Source organism: Astyanax mexicanus, chromosome 24 (genome assembly GCF_023375975.1).
Source record: "Astyanax mexicanus isolate ESR-SI-001 chromosome 24, AstMex3_surface, whole genome shotgun sequence".
NCBI classification, from domain to species: domain Eukaryota; kingdom Metazoa; phylum Chordata; class Actinopteri; order Characiformes; family Acestrorhamphidae; genus Astyanax; species Astyanax mexicanus.
Window position 1 is genome coordinate 25,593,537 of NC_064431.1, and position 24,243 is coordinate 25,617,779.

At 35.0% G+C, this 24,243-nt stretch overlaps 1 protein-coding gene across 3 annotated transcripts in view; it reads right to left on the reverse strand.

Annotated features, from left to right (window-relative positions):
• Window positions 1-1,248: 1,248 nt before the first annotated feature.
• The window catches only part of prkcdb (protein kinase C, delta b), a 51,959-nt gene continuing 28,964 nt past the window's right edge, over window positions 1,249-24,243 (reverse strand). For 2 of the 3 annotated variants that reach the window (XM_022682788.2, XM_022682789.2), the window contains exons 4-17: window positions 22,124-22,289; window positions 20,241-20,272; window positions 19,806-19,891; window positions 17,949-18,078; window positions 15,738-15,838; window positions 14,877-14,964; window positions 14,524-14,669; window positions 13,143-13,316; window positions 10,249-10,340; window positions 9,321-9,383; window positions 8,466-8,604; window positions 7,626-7,814; window positions 6,662-6,790; window positions 1,249-5,003 (exon numbers count right to left, since the gene is read on the reverse strand). In XM_022682788.2, coding sequence (XP_022538509.2) covers window positions 4,845-5,003; window positions 6,662-6,790; window positions 7,626-7,814; window positions 8,466-8,604; window positions 9,321-9,383; window positions 10,249-10,340; window positions 13,143-13,316; window positions 14,524-14,669; window positions 14,877-14,964; window positions 15,738-15,838; window positions 17,949-18,078; window positions 19,806-19,891; window positions 20,241-20,272; window positions 22,124-22,289 — 1,694 coding nt within the window. In that variant the 3' untranslated portion in view covers window positions 1,249-4,844. The remainder of the gene's footprint in view (window positions 5,004-6,661; window positions 6,791-7,625; window positions 7,815-8,465; window positions 8,605-9,320; window positions 9,384-10,248; window positions 10,341-13,142; window positions 13,317-14,523; window positions 14,670-14,876; window positions 14,965-15,737; window positions 15,839-17,948; window positions 18,079-19,805; window positions 19,892-20,240; window positions 20,273-22,123; window positions 22,290-24,243) is intronic. The other variant, XM_022682790.2, reaches the window with a different exon arrangement.

Here is a 24,243-nt window from a genome sequence, read left to right on the forward strand (position 1 = left end):
TCCTCCACCAGTCTTACCCACTGCTTTTGGACAGGGGCGTAGCAAATTCTGGGGTCCTGACGGTCCACTTTCCCCCACTACCCTGCCCATGTGGAGTGCTACAGACAAGCAGCTCTCAAGCCCAGAAGGTTAAAGAACAAACTTGCAGAACAGTAGATCTCAAAGCAAGATAAAAGGAGACAAAATAAACACACAGCCCAAGTGGGTTCGAAAACGGGTGGAAAACAAAAACGGATGCGAAACGAAAACGGTCGGAAAATGAAAACGGGCGGAAAACGAAAACGGGTGTAAAACGAAAACGGCTGAAAAATGAAAACGGGTGTAAATCGAAAACGGGCGGAAAACGAAAACGTGTGGAAAATGAAGAAAACCGGTGGAAAGCTCACGGGTGGAAACAGAGAGCACGCAAAAATCATAAAAAAATAAATAAAAAAATAAAAAAAAGCATGGGCCCCTCTCCGTACTCGGGCCCTGGGTAGTTAGGTGGGAAAACCCCCACTACCATGCCCATGCTTTTTTATGCTACTCACTTCTGGTGCAAAAATTCAAGCAGTTCAGCTTGCTTTGATGGTTGTTATCATCCATCTTCCTCTTGATTATTATATTCCAGAGGATTTTAATTTGGAAAAATCAAAGAAACTCATAATTTCAAAGAGGTCTCATTTTTTTCAGAGCTGTATTTGTGCACCTCAATTTTACTTTGATTTAACATTGATTTAACGCTATGATTTTATGTATATGTATGGTTAGTTTTAATCTTCACTTACAAATTAATATGTGTATCTTGTTTGTATTCCATTATTATATACTGTACTGTGCTCCGGCTGTGCAGAAATTGACATTTAAATAAGAATTATTTATCATAAATATTTTATAATATTAGAATTATTATTTGTGGGGAGCAGCTAAAAGTTAGCTAAAAGCAGCTGGAGTTGTCCGGTAAGCCAGGGCGATATTAGCTAATGGTTTCTCCCACGTAGCTTGTTTTAATACGGTAAATGAGCAGGCTACACTCTGATATACTCACCCCTGAACTGCGAAAGAGCTAGCGCTTAGCATGGTTAGCAGATAATGCTAATGTTGCTCCAACAGTGCTAGCCGTGATTAGCAGCAGGCTACAGTCTGATAATACTCACCTCTGAACAGCAAAAGAACTAGCGCTTATAGTGGCTTTACTGCTTCTTACAACCTGACTGGTAAAATTCGGGAAAATGCCAAAAACACGGTAAATGACCACTAAACTCAAACTTTCTGAGATAAAGATGCATTTTATTGAATTGTGAAGTATAATAACAGTAAAAAAAAGGAACATCCTCAGCATCCCAATAATAATAACAATATCTTGGAACAATATACATACATTTGTTTTATATACATAATCATAACTCTTTTAAAAAATACCTACACATTCATTAACATTACAGATACTTTATCTCAAGAATTAATTTCTGCCGACATTAAACCTCCACCCACTATATACTATTTATAGGAGAACCTAGTACCATAACTTCACGCTCACCTAGGAACATGTTACCTCACACTAGCATTAGCATGTTTCAGTCTTGCTGTGGAAATTGTAGTTTAAGCCCAAGGAATATTGAAATATAAAAGAAATACTAATGCCTTCTACAGCCTAATCCGAAGTGATTGGTCACTGCCTTATATTGTACATGTATTTAGGAACTCGCAAAATGGTACAGATACAACAAACAGAGATCATGTTAAAAAACACTGATGAAGCTGAAGTATCTCCTTTATCTCCTGCCTAAAATGGGCCTAAAGTCTAGCTTTCTATCAAGGTTAGGCATACAAACACCATTCCTTTATCATTTAATCATTAATGGGCCTAAAATCAAAATAACAAAGGCAACAGTAACTTAAAAGGCAGAAAACAGGATGCAGTAGGCTAATTTAGGCAGTATTGGGTTAGCAAAATGTATCATTATCATCTATCATCACACTCTTAGATATAAACGTGCTTTTAAAATGCTTATAAATCTTATGAAAGATTCCTTGCAAAAAGTTCTTAACCTTTGGAACTTGCAGCGCACTTAAACCACCACCCAAAACCAATCCCCACGGCCCACACACAAAATATGATCATACATTTCATTTTCATTGAATTGAACCAAGGATCTTTGGTTTCAAAAAGACTCTTTTTTTTTTTTAAATCATTCATCCAGGATGGGCACAACTTCTATTTTGTCAATAAAAAAAAAGAAGAAATATTTCAATCAGATCTGTATTAATATTAACAATATTAACACCCGAAACAATCAATGAATTGAACCATAGAATTCACTGATAACTTTATCAGTCATTTGTCTTTATACTAATACTATGCCAGAACAATAAACAAGATATACCTAAATATAAGCTTTGATTTCTATGTAAAAATAATTTACATAAGAATGTAAATGTAATAATCTCATATTACATTTGTTGAATTTTTTTCATGCATTGAAAGGATTTTTATTTTGCAACAGACAAATAGAACAACATTTTTCTTGTTGTTCTCGATTAGCAAAGCTAGTTACGCTAATATAATATCTAGTTAATATTTAATAGTAGTGCAAGTTTGAGTGAAAGTTTAAAATTAAATAAAAATAAATTATACAAAATTCTGAGATCAATCAATCTTTCATTCAGTGAATCAATCAGTCAATTTAATAGTCTAAACTGATTGTTGTTGTTATTGTGTGTATTTGTATATATTTTAAATAGTGAGCTGCGTATTGTTTTGTGGTGTTTTGGTGTGGTGAGCTTCCATGATGGAGACTGGGGTTTAATTCCAGGTCTGAGTAACTATGCTGTGATATACCAATAAGAGTCCTCTCTCGTAAGTCACTCTTGTTAAGAGCATCAGCTAAATGCTGTAAATGTAAATGCAAATGTGTTAAACGGGCCAGAATCATTTGATATAAAGCTTCTGTACCAATATAAAGTAGTATAAAGCTGTGAACACATGGTTCTTTTCTAAAATCAAAAGGGTTCTTTTATGGCATCCCTCAAGGAACCATCTGAAGCCCCTTTAAGTTCCTCTATTTGAGTGCACAGCATGCACTGACCGCCAAAGTGCGGTCCTTTTCCCAAATGTATGAATGTGAGTATTTATGTGGCTCAACAAGTCAATTTCCACAGTAAGAATAACATGTGCATCAGCATGTCTGTCCTATAATACAACAAATACAGTACATCGTATAAAGTTCATTGATTGCAAGTTTTGATCATGATGAAAAAGAAAAATACATTTATAGATCTTTTATCTACGGTTAGTACTCAGTCTGGTCATTAGGGGGCGCACTGTCTGCAGGCATTTGTTAGGACCCAGCACACACACTCACTACCAGTTGCTTTCAGTATTGGGCTTAAACTGTAGCCCAGAGGAGCCCAGATCAGTGCCATTAGGGTGTCGTAGTGTTTTTCGGAGCCGAAACATCTGTAGACGTTACAGCCCCGCCCCATCGGACCGGCTCAGCTAGCAGAGCAGTGGTACTCAGATCCAGGCCTACGGGGGGTGGGGGGTGGGGGGGCACCACAGCGGAGTACCTGTGGGGTTGACCCTGTAGAAGGGCGTGTATTTAAAAGAATATTCCAGCATTTTTCCTAATCTCAGCGTAATCTCTATTGTTTGTGTTTTGTCACTTTTGGAACAAAACCTTGTATCTCCATTTCGTTTTGCAAATTTTCCCATTTTTGCAGTTTTAAAGCTTCCATTACTCTTTAACACTGATTTGTGGAATGCCAAATTTAATATACATTTTTCATACTAATGTTTGTTGACTATAAAATATAATAAACTGATTTAAAATTATCATTTTTTAAATAAACTAGTTTGTTTACATATTACTACCATTACCAGTGTAAATCTCGGTTTTCTGCTTTTCACTTTTGTTTTTTGAAGCAGTAATAATAATAATAATAAAAAAAAAAAATCCAGACCACAGAACTGTTTAAATGCTTTAGATAGTCTTGATAATTATTCAATATAAAAATATACACTACTATATTTTTTGTTGGCTAAATTAAATGATCAGGTTAACTTCAGACATAATCTGCATTATGTTCAAATGAACTACAGTTTACGTGTATGTAAATAAATGCTTTTATTACTTTTATTATATATACATTGTATATAGAGTATTAAAAAATCAGAACACGTTAAGATATAACTCTCCACCTCAAAACTGTTTGAAAGCTTCAGTCAGTTTTTAACATGGGTGAAAATTGATTTATACAGACAAAAATCATATTGAGAGTACATGATTGTAAAAAAAAAAGAAATCTATATAAAATGATTAATTCTCAGTTCCTTTTCAGATCTAAACTGTGTTATATTTAAATTCAACTAGTACTAGTGTACAGTCAGCCTGTTGTTCTTCCAGTCACTTTTGTAGATACAGTACATTATTTTATTACATATGAATTTTAATTATATACGTGTATATATATATATATATATATATATATATATATATATATATAGTAAATACTGTAAATGTTACTTAGTTTTCACAGTTTTTTATTTGGCATGATTTGAATGTAATTTGGCAGTTGTTCTTTAAATTGTAGCAATATTTCACGATAAAATGTTACTTTTTACATTGACTTCCTTTGAAAATGTGTCAGCTATTGTATTGGAGATGCAAGGTTTCTTTGCGTGACAGCGACATTTTTTTTTGGTTCCTACAGATAGAGATTAAGAGGTTAGCGGTTAAACAATGCTGGAGTATTGCCTGGATACTGGTTTCCCCCACACTGCCTGGCTGGTTGGAATGGTGCGGAGGGGGTTCAGGGGCTTTGGGGGGGTGGAGGCTTGGTCACAGTGCTGGAGGGGGTCCGCTTCACTTCTCGAGCATGGTATCCATGGAGGGGTTGATGAAGGAGAAGCCGGAGAAGGCCGTCTGGTCCATTGAGTCGATCAGGTTCTTGTCGGCGTGTGAGAGGCGGGGCTTCTCGCTGAGGAACTCGCGGTCGAAGTTGCTGCAGTCGTTGGGGGATTTCTGTGATTGGAGGAGAGAGCATGTGTCAGTCAGAAGATTGAGTGTAATGTTCGGGTCACAGAGAGAGAGATAAAATTTATCTCATGACTTTAAAACTCATGATTTTAAATAAATTACTGTTTTAGATAAACTACAACTATAGCAAATCAGAGTAAAGGGTAAATCATTGGAGACTGTATATGGTTCTTATAGAAAAAGCTCACTTTACATAATTTTATCAAGTATATCCTAAAAGATATTTGAGGAGCCAAGACATATTTGGTATCCAAAGTTTATTCCTTTACTTTCTGTACTAGATCTACAACATTTAAAATTACCATTCAGTTCAATTTCTGGGATTTTCTCACCTTCAGCTAAATGTTTTTTTTTTTTTTTTACTGCTCTATACATATTTACATATTAAGCCTTAACACAAATAATTTGATTTCCTCTAGGAGATATTCTGAATGGCATTCAAATTAAAGGCAACCATAAAAAAATTCAGTGCTACATGCATACAGTATCCAGTGATATACGGTGATTTTTTTTATTAAATGGCAGCTGACTTTAATTATATATTTTTATAATTTGTTTTATATTGGCATGATAAATAAGGAAACATGTTTTTGTAGCAGGGTGGTAAACTTCATGTTTTGCTTTTTATTTAATGTATTTTTTGCATTATATGGCGCACCTGATAAGGCGTACTATCAATAAACCTCTATTTTTTGGGAAAATTAAAGGATTTTAAGTGGGAACAAAAATCTGTCATCGAGGTGGCTGGGGGTCCTCTTTTTGTGATGCACATTTGTCTATGTTACAATCACAGTGTCGTATGAAGAGCATTAACAGAATAATTAATTATAATAGTGCACTAGATGGATGCTATAAGATTAAATTGGGATTGAAGTTGTGGAAGAGTGGAGCTGTTTTTACAGGTGGAATTACTTACTAATAGGTGTTGAAAATATGTGAATAATGTCTGTGAATAGTTCAGAACTGCTTTATGAAGCCTATAATAACATGTTAACCGAAATGCTAGCAGCTGGGCTCTGCCAGGTTAAAGCCGCAATGCTAACAGACACTGCTTCCGGTATTTGCAGTATTGGAGGGATTTAGACGCGATGCTAAGAGCTGCACTCGGCAGGTTTGCAAGGTGTTAGCCACTATGCCACTACGCATTTTAATGAGTAACCATTAAAAAACAGTTAAAGCTGCATCCCTATTCAGAAATAAGATTTATTCTGGATTAATTGCCGAATGAATCTGGTCTGACTCACCTGTGGGAACAGTTTACCTGAATGTACAAATGCTAACTATGATGTATAAGCTTATTATAAATCCACAACATTAGCTGTGTAGCATCAGTAAAATCCTAGAAAGTCAAACTTCACACTGTCTTAACCTTTATACCAAGAACAACAACACCCACACATTCCGTCAGTATGCTGCTAGACGTCATTCCCGCTGCTGAAACCTGTATGATTCAGAATTGTGCAGCACTCCATATTCAATTCTGACTGTCACAGGCTGAACACGTTCCTCGGCAATGACTCATTACGGAATAAAACTATTTATCTTAATCATTATCCTCATCACCATTGTCTGACTAATTTTCTGTGGGCGCTGGCCCTGAACTGGCTTTACTCTGGGCAGTGTAATAAATCTAAGGAACGTACCACTTTTGGCTTGAAGGGGGGAGGCACCTCTCTCTTCTCGAGAGCCGGCCAGTTGATGGTCTTGAAGAAGGAGTGTCCTCGGATGTTCCCCACGACGCCAAGCCGACGGGTCGGATCTCGCTCAAATAACTACAGAGTAAAAACACAGATATAACAAGATTAGACATTAAACAATCTAATAAAAACTAAGCAAATGATCTGGAATGGCTGCAGTTGGTCAGGTTTAGGTTCAGCAACAGTATGTGCTGAAAGAATGAGATCAGCTGACCTCAATACCTGAATATACTGAATATAGACCAGGTTATTCTATCAATAGACTTTTTTTCCCCTGATGGCATGAGCATATTCCAAGATCACAATGTCAGGATTCATGGTGTTGAAATTGTGAAAGAGTGATTCAGGGAGCATGAGATCATCATTTTCACACATGGATTGAGAGAGAGTTCACCACAGAGTCCAGACCTTAACCTCATTGAGAATCTTTGGGATGTGCTGGATGGAGAAGAGCTGCTTTGTGCAGTGGTCAGACTCTACCATTATCAATGCTGCTGCAAGATCTTGGTGAAAAATTTATGTAACACTGGATTGAAATAAATCTTGTGACATTGCAGAAGCTTATCAAAACAATGCCACAGTGAATGCGTGCTGCAATCAAAGATAAAGGTGGTCCAATGGAATATTAGTGTGTGAAGTTTTTTTTTTAACCAGGCAGTGTATAACATGTTCATTTCATGTTTGGGTTAAATGTTGCCTATTAGATCATAAAATAAAATAAATTAATTAATAAGTGACAGTATAGAATATAGGGAAAGGGAATAGGCCCTATGTATAATCCTACTTGTGAGGTGCTTATTTAGCATCTTCCTGTATTATGTTACATCCCCTCATTTATCATTTAATTCTTTCTTTATTGTTTTTATTCCTGTACAATATTCAGAGAGAAAGATTTGGAGAGCTGTGGTACCTTCTCCAGCAGGTCTTTGGACTCCTTGGTGATCCAGCGGGGATAGTGCGGGACGTCCATTCTGATCGACTCAAACAGCTCATCCTCATCATCGCCTTGGAACGGCGACTGACCGATCAACATCTCATAAACCAGAACTCCAAACGACCACCAGTCCACCGAGAATGTGTATTTCTGGCCGAGTAGGATCTGATGACACACACAGATACATACACACAGTTTTAACCATAAAACAAATATCAGCAGATATAATAAATTAAATGGAAAATGTTTATTCCACTTACAATAACAAAATAGCAAAAATCTTATAATATCAATATCAAGTTTATGGATTTATAATATGCTTGTTATTTCTGTATTTTCAGAAAAACAATACTTTGTTGTCTGTCTGTAAACTGAAAACAGAGTCCAATGCAAAATAGGGGTTATCCAACCTGTTTCCTTACATTTACACTTCCCCATACCTAACTTGCTGCACTATCTCAGTTTACTCTGCTGTTAAATCAAGAAGTAGCCCTGCCACAACAACCCATTTAAAAATATATATATTGTCCTAGAAATAACTGCGACAATACATTACTGTAATTTTGAGACCATTTTTTGCCACTCATAGTTAGCATTTAACATATCTGCCATTTTCAAGACTTTTAAGAAACAAACTACCTTAACACATTTATCTACCTTATTATATTACCTTATTTAAGTCTTTTTAAGGACACCTTGTTACTAGTATCTGGATTGAGCCATGATAAGATTTAAAACAGTTTGACTGATTGGATGTGTATGAACTTTTTTACGTAAGAACTTTTTAAATAACCTTTGCATTTTATGCATACACACCTCTGGCGCAATGTAATCAGGAGTTCCACAGAAAGTCGTGGCTCGGTTCTCTCCAATCATGTTCTCCTTACACATCCCAAAGTCTGCTATCTTAATGTGGCCGTCTTTATCCAGCATCACATTGTCCAGCTTCAAGTCTCTGAAAGAATACACAGAGAAACATACATAAAGGTCAGACCTTGAGGCAACATGAAGGAACGCACTGAAACTAAATTTCAGAATAAACTGGCTTAAACTGAACAAAATGTAATATTTGGCTGAAGGCCATATTTTCAAGGTTTTTTTTTATTTATTGTACCACATTTTTTATCATTGCACAAAATAAGCAATAAATACATTTTTTAAACCTTCTTAAAATATGATCTTGACCAACAGTAAAACACAAAAAGATACATGCACAAATATTTTAAGTCATAAGTACTTAAGTACAAAATAAGTACTTAGTTTGTTTGATTTTTAAGGTGATTTTAGGCCACCACTGCTAGACAGTGTCTCAAATGGTGCTTTTTCTTGAGATCTTGTGCTAGATACAATCTGATTTGGTGGCCTTACAATAAATTAAACTGTATTTTATGGTACAAAATAAGTAAATAGTTGCCAATCTGAACTCTTTCATTCTTCAACTTGCATCTATACCATCCACGTATCATTTCCATAACATGTAATAGATGTGCTTTTTATTTTTTCCACCACTGGCTGAATATTCAGTGCATCCATATAATTAATTACTGTTTGATGTAATATTATATGGAGGACACCTTATTCTTGGCTTAAAACTCTTGAAACTGGCTGTTTGATTAAAGCCTTCCAGCAAGGGGTGTGACGGGAAGAAACGCAGACACAGACAAACCTCACCTGTAAATAACGCCTTTGGAATGGAGGAACTGCAGGCCGCAGATAATTTCCGCTGAATAGAACCTGCAGAACAACGAGGAGACGTTTCTCACAGGGTTTAAATGAAGCTACAGCGTTAGCTAATATCAAATCTCACTAAAAAAATGCTTTTCTTCTCTGAATATACTTATTTTGTTATATACTATTTTATTCAAAGTTAAAATTGACCATTTTAGTGGTCTCACAGTGTAAAAACAAAATATAAATAATATATAATAAATGTAAATGCTGATAATATGTATAATTTAATATAATCGTAAGAGCATAAATAATGCAATAATCATGTATTAATTAATTATTTATAATATTAAATGCTGGCCACACATGTTATGGTCTTATATCTGACATTCAGCTTATAAAACATTTTTTATGCCTTTTATAAAGCACACTTAATATGCACTCTAGACTCTGGCTTGCAGCTACATTAGCATTTATTTCCTCTATTTATGCTCACTATTAAACTCTGTAGCTCAGCACAAACAATTATGGTTTATAAAGCATCTAAACTACCCTGAGATATTATGATAAAATATAATAATTCTCTAGTCTGCCAGACACCACAATACACTATTATTACTGTCTTCCTCCCACACATACAGGGAAGTACCAGCATTAAAAAAAAAAGAAAGAAATGAATCATGATTTTAAATCATAATCACAGAATACTGTTACTGTTGATTAATGCCAATTTTTTAACATAATTAAAAGCTTAGTTTGAAGAAGAAAGAAGAAAATTTGTTTAAATTAAATGAATCACAGAATTCTGTTGCGATTCATGTGACTTTTTTTTTTTATCAATCGTTTTAGAATTATGTTTTTTATCATTGTTTAATGAGAAATTGTCCCTTATGATAGAAGAACAGGGTGGAGAAATCAGTGTGTCACTCACGTGGCTCTAAAAAGATCAAAACGCCCCTTATCCTGAATGTGAAACATCAGATCTCCTCCATTCAGATACTCCATCACGAAAAACAAGTGCTCCTGTAAACACACACACACGCACACACACACACCAGTTTTACTGGTTATTTCTGAGTCATCACATTTTTTTTAACTTCTATTAACAAGACATACAGCTCTGGAAAAAATAACAGACCACTTAAACATGATGAGTTTCTTTGATTTTACCAAATTAAAAAATATAATATAATACAATATAATCGAGAAAAAGACCACAAGACATCAAACCAAGCTGAACTGCTTGAATTTTTGCACCAGGAGTGAGTAGCATAATGTTATCCAAAAGCAGTGTGTAAGACTGGTGGAGGAGAACATGCCAAGATGCATGAAAACTGATTAAAAACCAGGGTTATTCCACCAAATATTGATTTCTGAACTCTTAAAACTTTATGAATATGAACTTGTTTTCTTCTTGATTATTTGAGGTCTGAACTCTGCATCTTTTTTTGTTATTTCAGCCATTTCTCATTTTCTGCAAATAAATGCTCTAAATGACGATATTTTTATTTAGAATTTGGGAGATATGTTGTACAACGTTTATAGAATAAAACAACAATGTTCATTTTACTCAAACATATACCTATATATAGCAAAATCAGAGAAACTGATTCAGAAACTGAAGTCTAAATGCTCTGGGGGGAACATTATAAACTATGCACTGTATCTTCATGTTTTAACACAGCTGTGCCGCTAGCATTTTCACTTCACTTTACCTACAGACAAAAAGCCCCAAAGTCTACAGAAATCGGAGGGAAAATGGAAAGAGGAACAAACTCCGTTAAAAAAAAAAAAAGTACTCTAAAAAAGGCAAGTTTCCAAACTCAATCTGCTACACATCATATTTCACAATGACTAACCCGCTGACCTGTTTACTTCAAATACCAAACACAGGAAACTTTCCCCCGTCAGACGAGGCAGACCGGTCCTTCTGCAGAGTCACTGTCACAACACGGCCAAGACTACTTAAATCATCTGTCGTCTGACTAAACTCACTCAAACAGGTTTAGTACAAATTTAGCAGCTGGAATTGATGTGTCCATATTTGACCCCAAAATGATTCAGCTGAGAGTCATCATTTATGATTCACTGAAGTTTTCTACAGTGAGTCAACCACTTTGGCACAATTAAACAAGAGTTAATATAGAGCATAAAGTAAATATACTTGTACATACTGTTGGGTAAAAACATTGCATCTCTAAAACCTAGAAACATCAACTTTAGATCCCCAATATCTTCAGGAAAATCTCCAAGATCTCCAACAACTCAAAAAAAAGCCTGTTTTTCAATGAAAGACAGTTTTGGAGAAATTTCGATTAGTCCATTTATAAGGAAATTTGCAACCAATGCCAAATTCAGATTATACCAAGATCTCTACAACAAGCCTCACAAACCTCTCTAAAATAGAATTTAAGCATTTCTATTGGTCTACTCATCATTAAATCTGAAAAAAAAAAATTATTTATAAAAATAATAATAAAAAAAACAATGCATGATTTAGATTAAGATCTCTACAACAAGCCACAAAAACCCCTCTTTAATAGCAGGTGAAGAAAAATAAGTTTTGATTTTACGATTTTATACCAAATATTTAAGCATTTCCATTGGTCTATTCATCATTAAACCTGGTAACCATGTAAAGAACAACTTCCTAATTTAGATTATGCCAAAATGCTAAAAAAATCTTTACGACTCTACAACCGATGTAAAAAAAAAAAAAAAAAAACTAAAAAAAAAAACCCCACTGAAATCTCCATTTAACAGGAGAAGTAAAAAAAAAAAATAATAAACGGATAGCCATCAACGGAAGTCAACGTAAACTATACAACCAGAAAGACAAGACAACCATATACACCATACTTACCCTGGGCACATCTACCTTTAACCCAGTTTATGTATACACATACATAAACACCGGGGGTGTCACAATTCTCTAAATCCTCGATTTGATTTTATTTCCGATTTTATGGTCACGATTCGATTCGATTCTCGATTTTCTTTTTTCTTTTCTTTTTTTTTTACACCAGAGAGGCCTATGTCAGTTTTAGATTAGTCTATTGGTTTGATTAATCAAATTTACAATATCTTATTTTAAAAGGTAGGCTTGATATAAGTGATGCAAAGTGATACAAGTGATCTGTAATACACCACATTAGGCACTAATGGTCAAATTTAAATAATTTAATTAAGATATATATGTTATGCCATCTAGTGGCTTTTTTTTGGTAGCAGCAGTGTGCACTATTAAAACAGCAATGTGCAACATAACAAAATAAATAATAAAAAAATACAGGAACAGTCATGTACAAAATAATAGAACAATTAGAGCCTTAACAACCTGAACTCTATCCTACTATAACAGTTAAACATGAAAAATAAGACTTTAAAACTTTTAAGGTCCCTGGGAATGACAAGTTTTTTTCTTTAACAAAGATATATTATTAACTTTATCTGAGAGAAAGATGCTCCTTAAGGTACCAAAACTTTTAACATATTTGAGGCTAGACATATTTTTTATATATATTTTTTTACATTTATATTTTCAAGTTTTTTTTTTAAGAAGATGAGAATGTCCACATTCTCTGGAGAAAGGGCTGCTCTTTGAGCAGTCACAATGTCCGCGGCGTCGGCTACAGTGTGCTGCACCATTTGCGTAGAGCGCGCACAATTTAAACATTGGAATTTAAACATTAAAAAAACTGTTTCTGTCTACAATAAAATAACCTATTAATATAACGATCCAATAGAAGTTCTATACTGATTTTGTTCTTAATTCTAACATTAAATTCCATTGGCTCTACCCAGGCTTTAAGTAAGTGCTCTCACCTTGCTCTGGAAGGTGCAGTAAAGGTGTGTGAGGAAAGGATTTTCCCAGGCTAATGACAGAACCCTCTTCTCCACCACGGTGCACTCCACGTCATCGTCCATCAGCACCACGTCCTTCTTCAGAGCCTTCACTGCAAAGTACTCGCCACGCCCTTTCAGCTCAGCCAGCAGCACCTAAAGCAACGAGACAACATTAAATCAATGCAGTACAGACAGTACATGATACTGAAGAAGCAGAGATACCCCATAATGCTACTGGAGAGCCCCTGTAAAGAGTTCCACTTAGTGTTCTGACCAGGTCAGAGGAGTGATTTTGTGGATGATTGGGCAAAGAAAGTCATTTACAAGATCCAACACATGTAAATTATTTTGGTCAAAGGTATGCAGGACAATCATAACCGGGATAGTTTAGTAAAGATATAAATATAACCTAGCAGCCAAGATATGTTTGATATCTGAGATAAATATATATGACCGTAGAGATACAACAAATATTCAGCGAAAAAAAAAAAAAAAAAGAAAAATAATAGTATAAAAGACTGGATCAGTTATACTGAATTTTTAAATAAAGTTGCAAATAACTTGGATGGTTAAAAAGCTGTGTTTCAAATTTTTATTGAAGCTTTATATTATAACTGCTTTTACTTGAAATATTGAACGACTTAAAGCTAAATTATCCATCTCAGACATGCGCAGTTGTAGCCAATCATGATCACTAATAAAACATTTAATCATTTAATAATTTTTTTTGTCATCTCATCAAGAATATAGTTTGCAATATCGCAAAAAAAACCCCTAAAATATTGAGATATTATTTTTGGTTGATATCGCCCTGCCATATTAGCAAATTAAAAGACACTTTAAAACTTTAATCACCACTGATTTAATAATACAACGTGTATCTTTGAAAAAAAATCTAAATGAAAATGTGATCAAATTTCAATTTTATTCTATTACAGATATTTATATTTTTAAAAAATATATATGGAAAAATAAATGTAGGCTATTAAATTTATGGAATTGTGAAAAAAGTGGCAAAATGAATGAAATCCTATTAAAATTCTATGGGTTCGTATTCACTATTTGATATTCAGCCTTAGTGCAAATGTTTATTTAAGTTTGGTTACGGTTTTAGGCAAAAATGTACATTTTGCTGCATAGTTTGCCCTAGCTGCTAAAAAAAAAAAAAAAAAAACACGGGACTAGCATGGACTTCATGTGTGTTTATGTAATTAGTGAGCTCAATATTGTTGGTTGGATGATCACCACCCTACCTCATATCTCCTACTCTTCAACTCATCCCAAATAAATACAAATTACAGAGAATAGACAAAATAGACCAAAAAAAAAACACTGTTATTGTAGGTTATTAGAGACTCACCTTGCCAAAGCTGCCTTTGCCCAGAACCTTATGGAACACAAAGTTCTCGAAGTTGATGCGCGTTTGATGTGTGATTGAGGCGGAGGGTGCAGCAGGGGGCGTTGGGGTACTGCCATCCCATAGCTTCCCATACTGATTGCTATCTGCTAATACACACAGACACACACACACACACAAACACAAACACACAAACACACATATATATTAATTCAGTATTTCAGCCATACACTGTTGATGTGTGTATTGAAATGGCTATTAATCCACCATAGGGGTTTATAGACCACATAAATGGCTAGTTCAATAGTAAGTGCTTTGCATTACTAGTGGGCTGCACTGTAGTAACAAAAGCTTACCACTAGGGTCTGCTGGAGTGTTTTTGGCTATATCCTGATAGATGCCAATGTCTGACAGAGTGGGATCAGGCCTCTTGGTAGATGATTTCTAAACAGAAACAAATGAGTTCCATTAAGTTTAGTTGATAAATAGTTACAGCACATTTATTGGTATTTCAATATTTATCTATATACAATTTTAACTATTTATCTATATCTATACAGCTCTGGAAAGAATTAAGAGACGACTTCAGTTTCTAAATTAGTTTCTCTAATTTTGCTATTTATAGGTATATGTTTGATTAAAATAAACATTATTGTTTTATTCTATGAACTACGGACAACATTTCTTCCAAATTTCAAATGAGAATAGTGTCATTTAGAGCATTTATTTGCTGAAATTTCAGACCTCAAATAATACAAAGAAAACAAGTTCATATTCATAAAGTTTTAAGAGTTCAGAAACCAATATTTGGTGGAATAATCCTGTTTTTGGCATGTTCTCCTCCACCAGTCTTTCACACTGCTTTTGGATAACTTTATGCCACTCCTGGTGCAAAAATTCAAGCAGTTCAGTTTGGTTTAACGGCTTGTGATCATCCATCTTTCTCTTAATTATATACCAGAGGTATTTAATTTGCTAAATTCAAAGAAACTCATCATTTTTAAATGGTCTCCTATTTTTTCCAGAGCTGTATATATACACACGTGAGAATGGTACTGTAATAAACTGTGCTCCATTCTGATATGACAGCTCTTAGCCTTATCTTAATGGGTGTCATTCAGACACAGTGTAAATGAGATTGCCATTATAAGCCATTTCTTAGTTTAGTATATGATTGACAGGGGATAGCACATGATGTTGTGTTGTGATTCACCCACCAGGCTAACTTGAGTCAGAGCCTCAGCTAGAAGCTTCTGGTTTATTCCGCAGAGGTTGGCTACTTTAGTCTGGCATTTGTGATGGACGTTCATAGCACAATCTAAAAACGGAGAAAAGACAAAGAAATAGGATTAAAAACAGATATTTAGGTATTGCTGCATTAGATCAGATTTACAAAGAAAAAGAAACATATAAAAATATTTATACATTTGAACTCCATTTTCATTTTAGTACATGATGTAATACAGTAAAACAAAACCACATTAGCTATTAATTTATAAAATATGTTCTCAAGGTTAATTTTAGCTTGTTTTCTTAAGATCTCAGGCCAAAACAGGCCACCCCATTGGACACGTAGCAAGAATTCCACCTGGCTAAAGGCCCACTGATTGGGGTGTTCAATTAGTTTGACTGGATTAAATAGAAGCTATGGGAATTATAGTAGTGGGTAAAATGTGTAGGCCCAATCTATACCCACAGTCTAAGCATAACTTCCCATTTTTCCAATGTAGCCGTCTATTAGCTAATGTTACAGAATTGGAAGTTAGTGTTCTCCTCTGAGCATGTTGAACTGTGGGCTTCGAAGACAAAGTTTTGAAGATTCGTATGAGTCAAAGCCTTCAGTCCTGAAAGGGCACACTCCAGCAAAGTTTGGTAGCTGCCATATTTAAACATACTGAATCAACGGGTTTGTTAATTACCAGGGGTAGTAAGGGTGTGTTTAATTAGGGCAACATCTAAACTTTAAAACCTGCCCTGCAGGTTTCAAAATCCAACCTAAGTCAAGCCAAGCAAATTCAGAAAGAACTCAAGAACTTCTGAATGCAGTCATTACATTGAGCAGGTCTGGGAAACTGTGGTTTGATCAGAGAAGTTAGTAATAAAGAGACTGAATATAAAGTTTCTGATGAAAATATGAATGAACCTCAGCACCACTTTAAAGATAAAGTTCACCTTCATTAAAAAGATCCAATCAGCTTGCTTCTTATGCAGCAAGAAAAGGGGGGGGGGGGGGGGGTCAGTGTGCTAGTGGGCAAGCCTACTTCAATGTGGTGATAAGCGCAAGCGCAGCAGCCATCCCAAGCTTAAAAATTACTTTTTTTGTGCATTTAGCAATCAAATGCTACAGACTTACACTGTGATTTAAAATATGTTGTTTAAATGGTAATTTAAGACCCTCGTTTTAGAGTATTTAGAGTAAACAGCAGACTGGATTTGTATGAAAGGCTTGAGTTGATATAACTGCCTGGTGGCATTGCAAAGAAGGCTGCAAAGTGAACTGACTAGGTAGAAAAAAATCTTTAGTTAGATTCAAAGCCTAAGAAATGGTACTAATGCTCTACAGCAGGGGTGGCAATTAGTTTTAGCCAGATATTTTCCAAGCCATTACGTGGTGGGCCACAAAAAAAATCAGTTTTTTGGAAAATGAAGCAGGTAAACATAGGAAAAAAGGGAAAAATAAATAAATAAACACACTGCTCCTCACGCGGGGATCGAACCCGAATCGTCAGGGTTGCGGTCCTTGAAACTACCGCTGCCCCGACTAATGAATTGAGATACAACTGGGAACAAATGCCTTTATAATGAGAAAGGGGGCCCGAGAATGGGAGGAAACTAAAAGCACGCCGAGCGCAACGGGACAGGGAAGACGTGTAAACTAATGTTCACCAGAGAAGAATTTTATTTTTTGGACTTTGTCCAAAATGTATCTTTCCTTGCACCTTCTTAATGATTAATCCTTCTTAATGATTGGTAATGTTTTTTAAGGACCCCATATCCTCATACTTCCCCCCTACTATTTTAATAGTTTGACTGACTGACTTTTGTAACAGAATCTGACCTAAATGTTTGTATGATTTTTTTTGCTCTTGTCTATTTTACTTTATTACTTTTTGTATCTTATACTTTTTTTTTTATATTTATTTATTTTTTTCCTTTGTTTAAATTTATTTTTGTTTATTCTGATTCTGGTCACATTATTATATTGTTTTAACTGTTGTTCTCTTAAACACATGTTTGTTATATCTGATTAAAACTCAATAAACAGATTGATAAAAAAAATAAGCATTTTATCTTTTTTTTCTTCTCATTTTCGTTCATTATAGTTCAAACCACCTCACGGGCCAGATGTTTCTGCTGACTTATGCTCTATAGGAACAGGGTTAAAGACCACTAATCTGGAAGAAGATCAGCCATAGACTCTCTCTCACCTTCACATTTCAGGCCTTGCTTGACCATTCCCCACAGCAGGCTCCCGCAGTGGTCGCAGAAGGTGGGGCTCATGTAGTTGTGCGTCTTGAAGCGATGCGGCATGTCGATCTTGAAGCGTTCTTTCTGGAACTGAATACACACAAAGGAGCCATAGGTTACCCTCAATCGCCGACCCTGAGGCCTTCGGGTACGGAGGCAGCCTCGAACCTGCCGCATGGTGCCCAACGCTGAAGATCAGAAGCTCAAAAAAGCTCAAAACGCTGTCTGTGGCTACCAGAAACTACCAGAACCTACTAACTCGGTCCTTTAGACTCCAGTTTACCACTCAGATGGTGGTTACTACTGTCTTTTAGAAACATTATAAGCATTTTAGTCCATATAGCACTAATTAAATGTAATAAATATGGAAGCACAGCGACTCTGCATCAGTATCAGTAGATTCCTAACCGAGCCACATGGCCAGACTTTTAAGAGGTCCTGCTCGTATTGATCAGAAGGAGACTATAGTATTGATATTTGTGTGTTTTGTTGTGTTGTGATTGGTCAGTCTGGCACTTTGGAACCTAATGACCTTTCACACCTATGCTGTTAAAATACTAAGGGATTAATCAGGGTGGTAGCAAGTAGCTACAATTACTCAGTTAAGTGTAGTTATGTAGTTATTTTAACTTGATATATATATATATATATATATATATATATATATATATATATATATCTTTGTTACACTGTAAGCATTACAACTGTATTCCAAATTCCTTATTTTGGAGTTAAAGGTCCCCAAAAGAAAATTACTTTAAATTCTGAAGGTATTATGGACTTTAGCTAAAGTTAAGTTTAATTTAAAGGTTCTGCTATCTTGGTAGTTCACATTCATAAATGTAATTGAGCTCTATTTGCCTGTAATATAATTAAATTTTAAATTGTATGCACACACTAAAGCGTTTATGCATGATTGGGAGCTCTCGTAATGCTCAAAGTAGCTGCTGTTTACAGATAAAGTCGTGCCCTTTAACAAATAAAAACCCCCCAAAAAACAACCAATCAGCTTGCCAGTTATGCTGCAGCTCCCTGAGAGTATGGAGATCTGCGCAAGTGCTACAGCCTGGCATTAAAGACTTATTTATGTAAATGTCAGGTAGCTTAATAAATGCTTCCTTTGATATGCAGTAATTTGAAAAAGGGTACCATTAACCCGCATGCATTATGGAGCTGATTGGATTTGGAATATTCGGTTATGTATATGCAGGTACGGAGGACGAAAAATTAGTATAAAGTATAAGTATAAATAAATACACGCACATATAAATAAACAAATAAATAAACAACTGTATAAAAAACAAACAAATAAATAAATGTATTTATTGATATTTGTATTTATATATATATATATATATCTGCATTTATTTATTTATTTTCACATTTCTTCATGTATTTATTTATTTATTTCTGCATTTGTATGCTAATTAGGTATGCGGTAGGCGGTCCTATCCTCTCTCTAAAGCAGGTCAACTGGTGAATCAGAAAAAAGCAACCCGTTTCTAACTATTTCTGCTTTAGAAATGTGGAAATAAATAAATACATGAAATGTGGAAATAAATAAATGTAGAAATAAATGAATAAATAAATGGATAAATAAATAAATAAATAAATAAATGAAAGAAAGAGAGAAAGAATACAAAATGTATGTATTTATTTCTCTATACAATTATTTATGCGTGTATTTATTTATTTTACATTTATTTATTCATTTATATGTGCATCTATATATTAAGACTTCTCATTTTTAGTCCTCCATACATATGAATGTGGAGTGTGGTAATTCTGTATACAGATATTAGGAGGTCAGTCCTCACCACAGTATCTCGGCTGTTGGCTGCAGTTCCTGTGCATCTTCCAATGATCTTATCAATGCACTTTTTGTGAATGGCCGCATTGCATTCTAGAAACAAAAAGAGAGAGAGAGAGAGAGAGAGAGAGAGGGCAGAGTTTATGTTAGGCAAGGTCTCACCAAATGTACTCAATTAGCAAAATAATGTTATTTTTTGGACTAGGCTTAATCTGTAAAAAAGTGTGAAAGATGCTAGTCATATACATAAAAAAGCATAATTGTACTGATTACTATTATAAAAGTGTAATCTAACAATGTTAGTATCTGATTTTGTATTTTGATTTTGTATCTGATACTGTCATAGGTTAACTGTTGAATTAATTCAGTATAAGTCACAATTAAATTACTAATTTAATGCAATATTTTATTGTTCTGAGCAGTGGTAATGAAAAATACTCACGTCTGCATTTGTAGCCCTGTTTGTTAAGACCCCTGTAACAGAAGAGGAAAAAAAGGGTATAAAACAGCTTTTTTTGGCTAACTAAAACCTTAACAATAATTAAAAAAAAAGCAAATATTAAATATATATAAACTCTGTTAAAATTAATAAAAACCTTTGATATCTGTAACTGGCTAAAGTTTTTTTCTGGTCATATGGCACACAAACATTTACTGTAACTGATGATCAAACCTGCAAATGGGCCTAGAGGCATTTTTGCCTATTTAGCCTTTTTATAAAACATCTAATATTTAACCCAATGACATTAATGGGCTTTGTTACATAAACTGCTCTTTTTGATCAATTCACAACATTTCTATAAAGTAAAATCTGAACAAAATGACAACATTTCTCTTCTATATCCATATAAATATTTTACCCATGGTTTTGGGTCATTGTCTTGTTGCCTGGTCCACTTAAGTGTAAGCTTTAGTTTAGTTATTGAGTAATCCACACTGGTCTCAAGGCAGCAAAGCAGCATCCAAACCATGATGCTGCCACCCCCATGCTTTATGTTTGAGGTCCTACTGCTGGAATCCAGCACTTTTGCAGAATGAAATGCTTTATATTTTAACCACAAAGTTTATTTTTAGATTAATTTGCACACTGAACATTCTGCCACTAGACTTTTGGCTTTCAGCAAATACCAAACAAAGTTTTTTACAGGTTTTACTTTTACACTTTTTTATATACTTGTTCTCCTTGTCATGTTTACACAATATCCTGTTTTCCATCACCTTAACACGGTCATGTGACATGTAGATTAATTAGAATCTAAGACACTGTAGTGAAACATAATAATCATGGTGCTATTAATGTTTTATCAAGCTGGAACTATGTCAGAAACCCTGACTAGCGTAGTACGTGCTTTGTGACACAGACTTTAGAAAATACTACAACCAGGCCAGAACTATTAGACTGTCCTACACAAACATACACACCCTCTCCCACACTACACACACACATTACAGGCCGGGACAGCCCAGCAGATTGTGCTGAGGCGGCTGAAATGATGAGGAATCCCAAATAGTTCCTAAATGAATTATCCTGCACATTTAGCCAGAGCGATTTAGATGACCAGCTGAGATATGAGGGTGGGATATGGATTTAGTAGTGGAGGAGAAACAGGAAGAGGAGTGTTTATACTGTAATCTACAACCCAAATCACACAAAAACTGTGCAGAGTGCCAAACAAACCTCACCTGTTACTTCCATTATCACTCATGTTATTAAATGAGAAATATCCTACAATATCATATATATATATATACAGCTCTGGAAAAAATTAAGAGACCACTACAGTTCCTGAATAGATATATGTTTGAGTAAAATTAACATAGTTGTTTTATTCTATAAACTACAAACACAATTTCTCCCAAATTCCAAATAAAAATATTGTCATTTAGAGCATGTATTTGCAGAAAATGAGAAATAGCTGAAATAAAAAAAAAGTTTTAGGAGTTCAGAAATAATATTTGCTGGAATAACCCTGTTTTCCTTTCTTTTGGCATGTGCTCCTCCACCAGTCTTACCCACTGCTTTTGGATAACTTTATGCCGCTCCTGGTGCAAAAATTCAAGCAGTTGATAGCTTTTTTAAGTGGTCTTTTTTTTTTTATTCCAGAGCTGTGTATTACATATTCTGTGTGTAAGGTGCTATATAAATAACAAAATATTCTCCTTATTGTTATTATTATTGTTATTGTTATTATTATTATTATTATTAGTAGTAGTAGTAGTATTCATCAATCCTTTAGGCATTAACACGTCATATCCTCCTTCCAGTAATCTCCTCATCCATCAGTCCATTCATCCATTCCCTCCTCCATTAATCAGTTCACTCACCAGACGAACTCTCTGCAGACGGAGCAGAAGGTGGGCTGTTTGAAGAAGGTGGCGGTGAACTCATGGTTCTTGATGAAGTGAACTTTGGCCTGTTTGATGGCTCCTCTCCTCCTGTTTAGAGTTAAGATTCCATCCTCCTCCTTCTCCCGCACTGAAGGTCTGCTTTCTGAAAAACAAAATACTGGATTCAGCAAAAAAATACTGTATTTTGCACCTTATTTCAGGACCTCATTTCTAAAATACATATATAAGTGAGATACAATCAACATAGTATACTAACAGGGTGATTATTATATACAGCTTTGAAAAAAATTAAGTGACCACCTCAGTTTCTGAATCAGTTTCTCTGATTTTGCAATTTATAGTTATATGTTTGAGTAAAATTAACATAGTTGTTTTATTCTATAAACTACAGACAACATTTCTCCCGAACGCCAAATAAAAATATTGTCATTTAGAGCATTTATTCGCAGAAAATGAGAAATGGCTGAAAAAAAGATGCAGAGCTTTCAGACCTCAAACAATGAGGTTTTTAATCACAGTTTTCATGCATCTTGGTATGTTCTCCTCCACTAGTCTAACACACTTCTTTTGGATAACTTTACGCCACTCCCGGTGCAAAAAATCATGTTTGATGGCTTGTGATCATCCATCTGCCTTTTGATTATATTCCAGAGGTTTTTAATTTGTTAAAATCAAGAAACTTGTCATTTTTAAGTGCTCTTGTCATTTTTTTTCCCAGAGCTGTGTATCCATGTTATTTGAATTAATACACAAAATAACTTATCATAACTTCATTATTATATTTTCACTTTTAAAAACACTCTACACTCTAGTTTATCAATTTACAACAAGATTTCTGACATGTGAATTGTTTACTAAAATTAAAAACAGTAATTTTCTCAGGTTAAAACTTTGTTTATGAGGCATGTGTGATTATCTCTTAGACATACTTCTGGACAAATAGTTATGGCAAACTAAAAAAAAAAAAAAAAAATATATATATATATATATATATATATATATGCAAAATTGACCCTTTAAAATTGGCTATGGGACAAAATATCGATATCATGATATATTGTATAATCTTCGTTTGCAACACATTATCGATATGAGAAGTCAAATATTAATATTTTTATTAAAAAACATAGGCTTTCTAAACTTCCTAAAACTCGCCCCTAAAGTCATTACTTCTTTACTCCACGTGGTGGCACTAATCAAATAAATAGGTTACAACTGCAGTGAAGAATATTGGTTGTAAATGTCTGTGAAACTGACACCAATAAATCCATAATCCTGGTATTTACTTATTTATGAGTATTTTATCCTCATCAGTAACACAGACGCTGTGAAGTACTGTAGAGTATCGTCTTGTGATATATCGAGTATCACAGAATCACAGTATTGTGATAACACTGCTACCGTGTGCAACATATCATGAGATTATATCACGAGATTCCCTGTGATTCCCTGCCCAGCCCTTTAGTTTGGAATGTCGTGGGAACATGAGGTGGGGTTTAAACATCTACTGGTTTTGAATTTAGTGTTTCTAGAGTGCAGACTCCGTCCCTCCCACCCCCTTTCATGAGTTTCCTGAAAAGAGGCACAGTCCAGCCTATTTATAGAGAGCCTGTCTGAACAGGCCTCGATGACTCTGCTGCCGACAGCAGGTCCCGACCCAAAACACACACACACACACACACACACACACACACACAACACACACACTACACACTACACACACACTACACACACACTACACACACACTACACACACACTACACACAGATAAGATACACAGGGTCATGGAAAGAAGCCCTAGAATGAAGATAATGGTCCTAATTCTGGGTCTGTTTTGACTGTACGTCTGTTTTTTCCCTTTCAATCTTTTCTCTCAGTTCTCATGCTACTCTTTTATTCCTGCGTTCTCCTAAAACGCAATGGCTCCGCCCCTCTTTGACCTTTCACACACACTCTTTCGTCAGCTGCCTTGCGTGGGTCCACAGTGCCGCCGGTTTTATTTACTCTGGTTATCCAGAGTGAGTTATAGTGAGTCAGAAGCTCAGTCTCAAGCTGGTCTTGGCCCCTCCCACCACGACAGACTCCATGACGTTTTA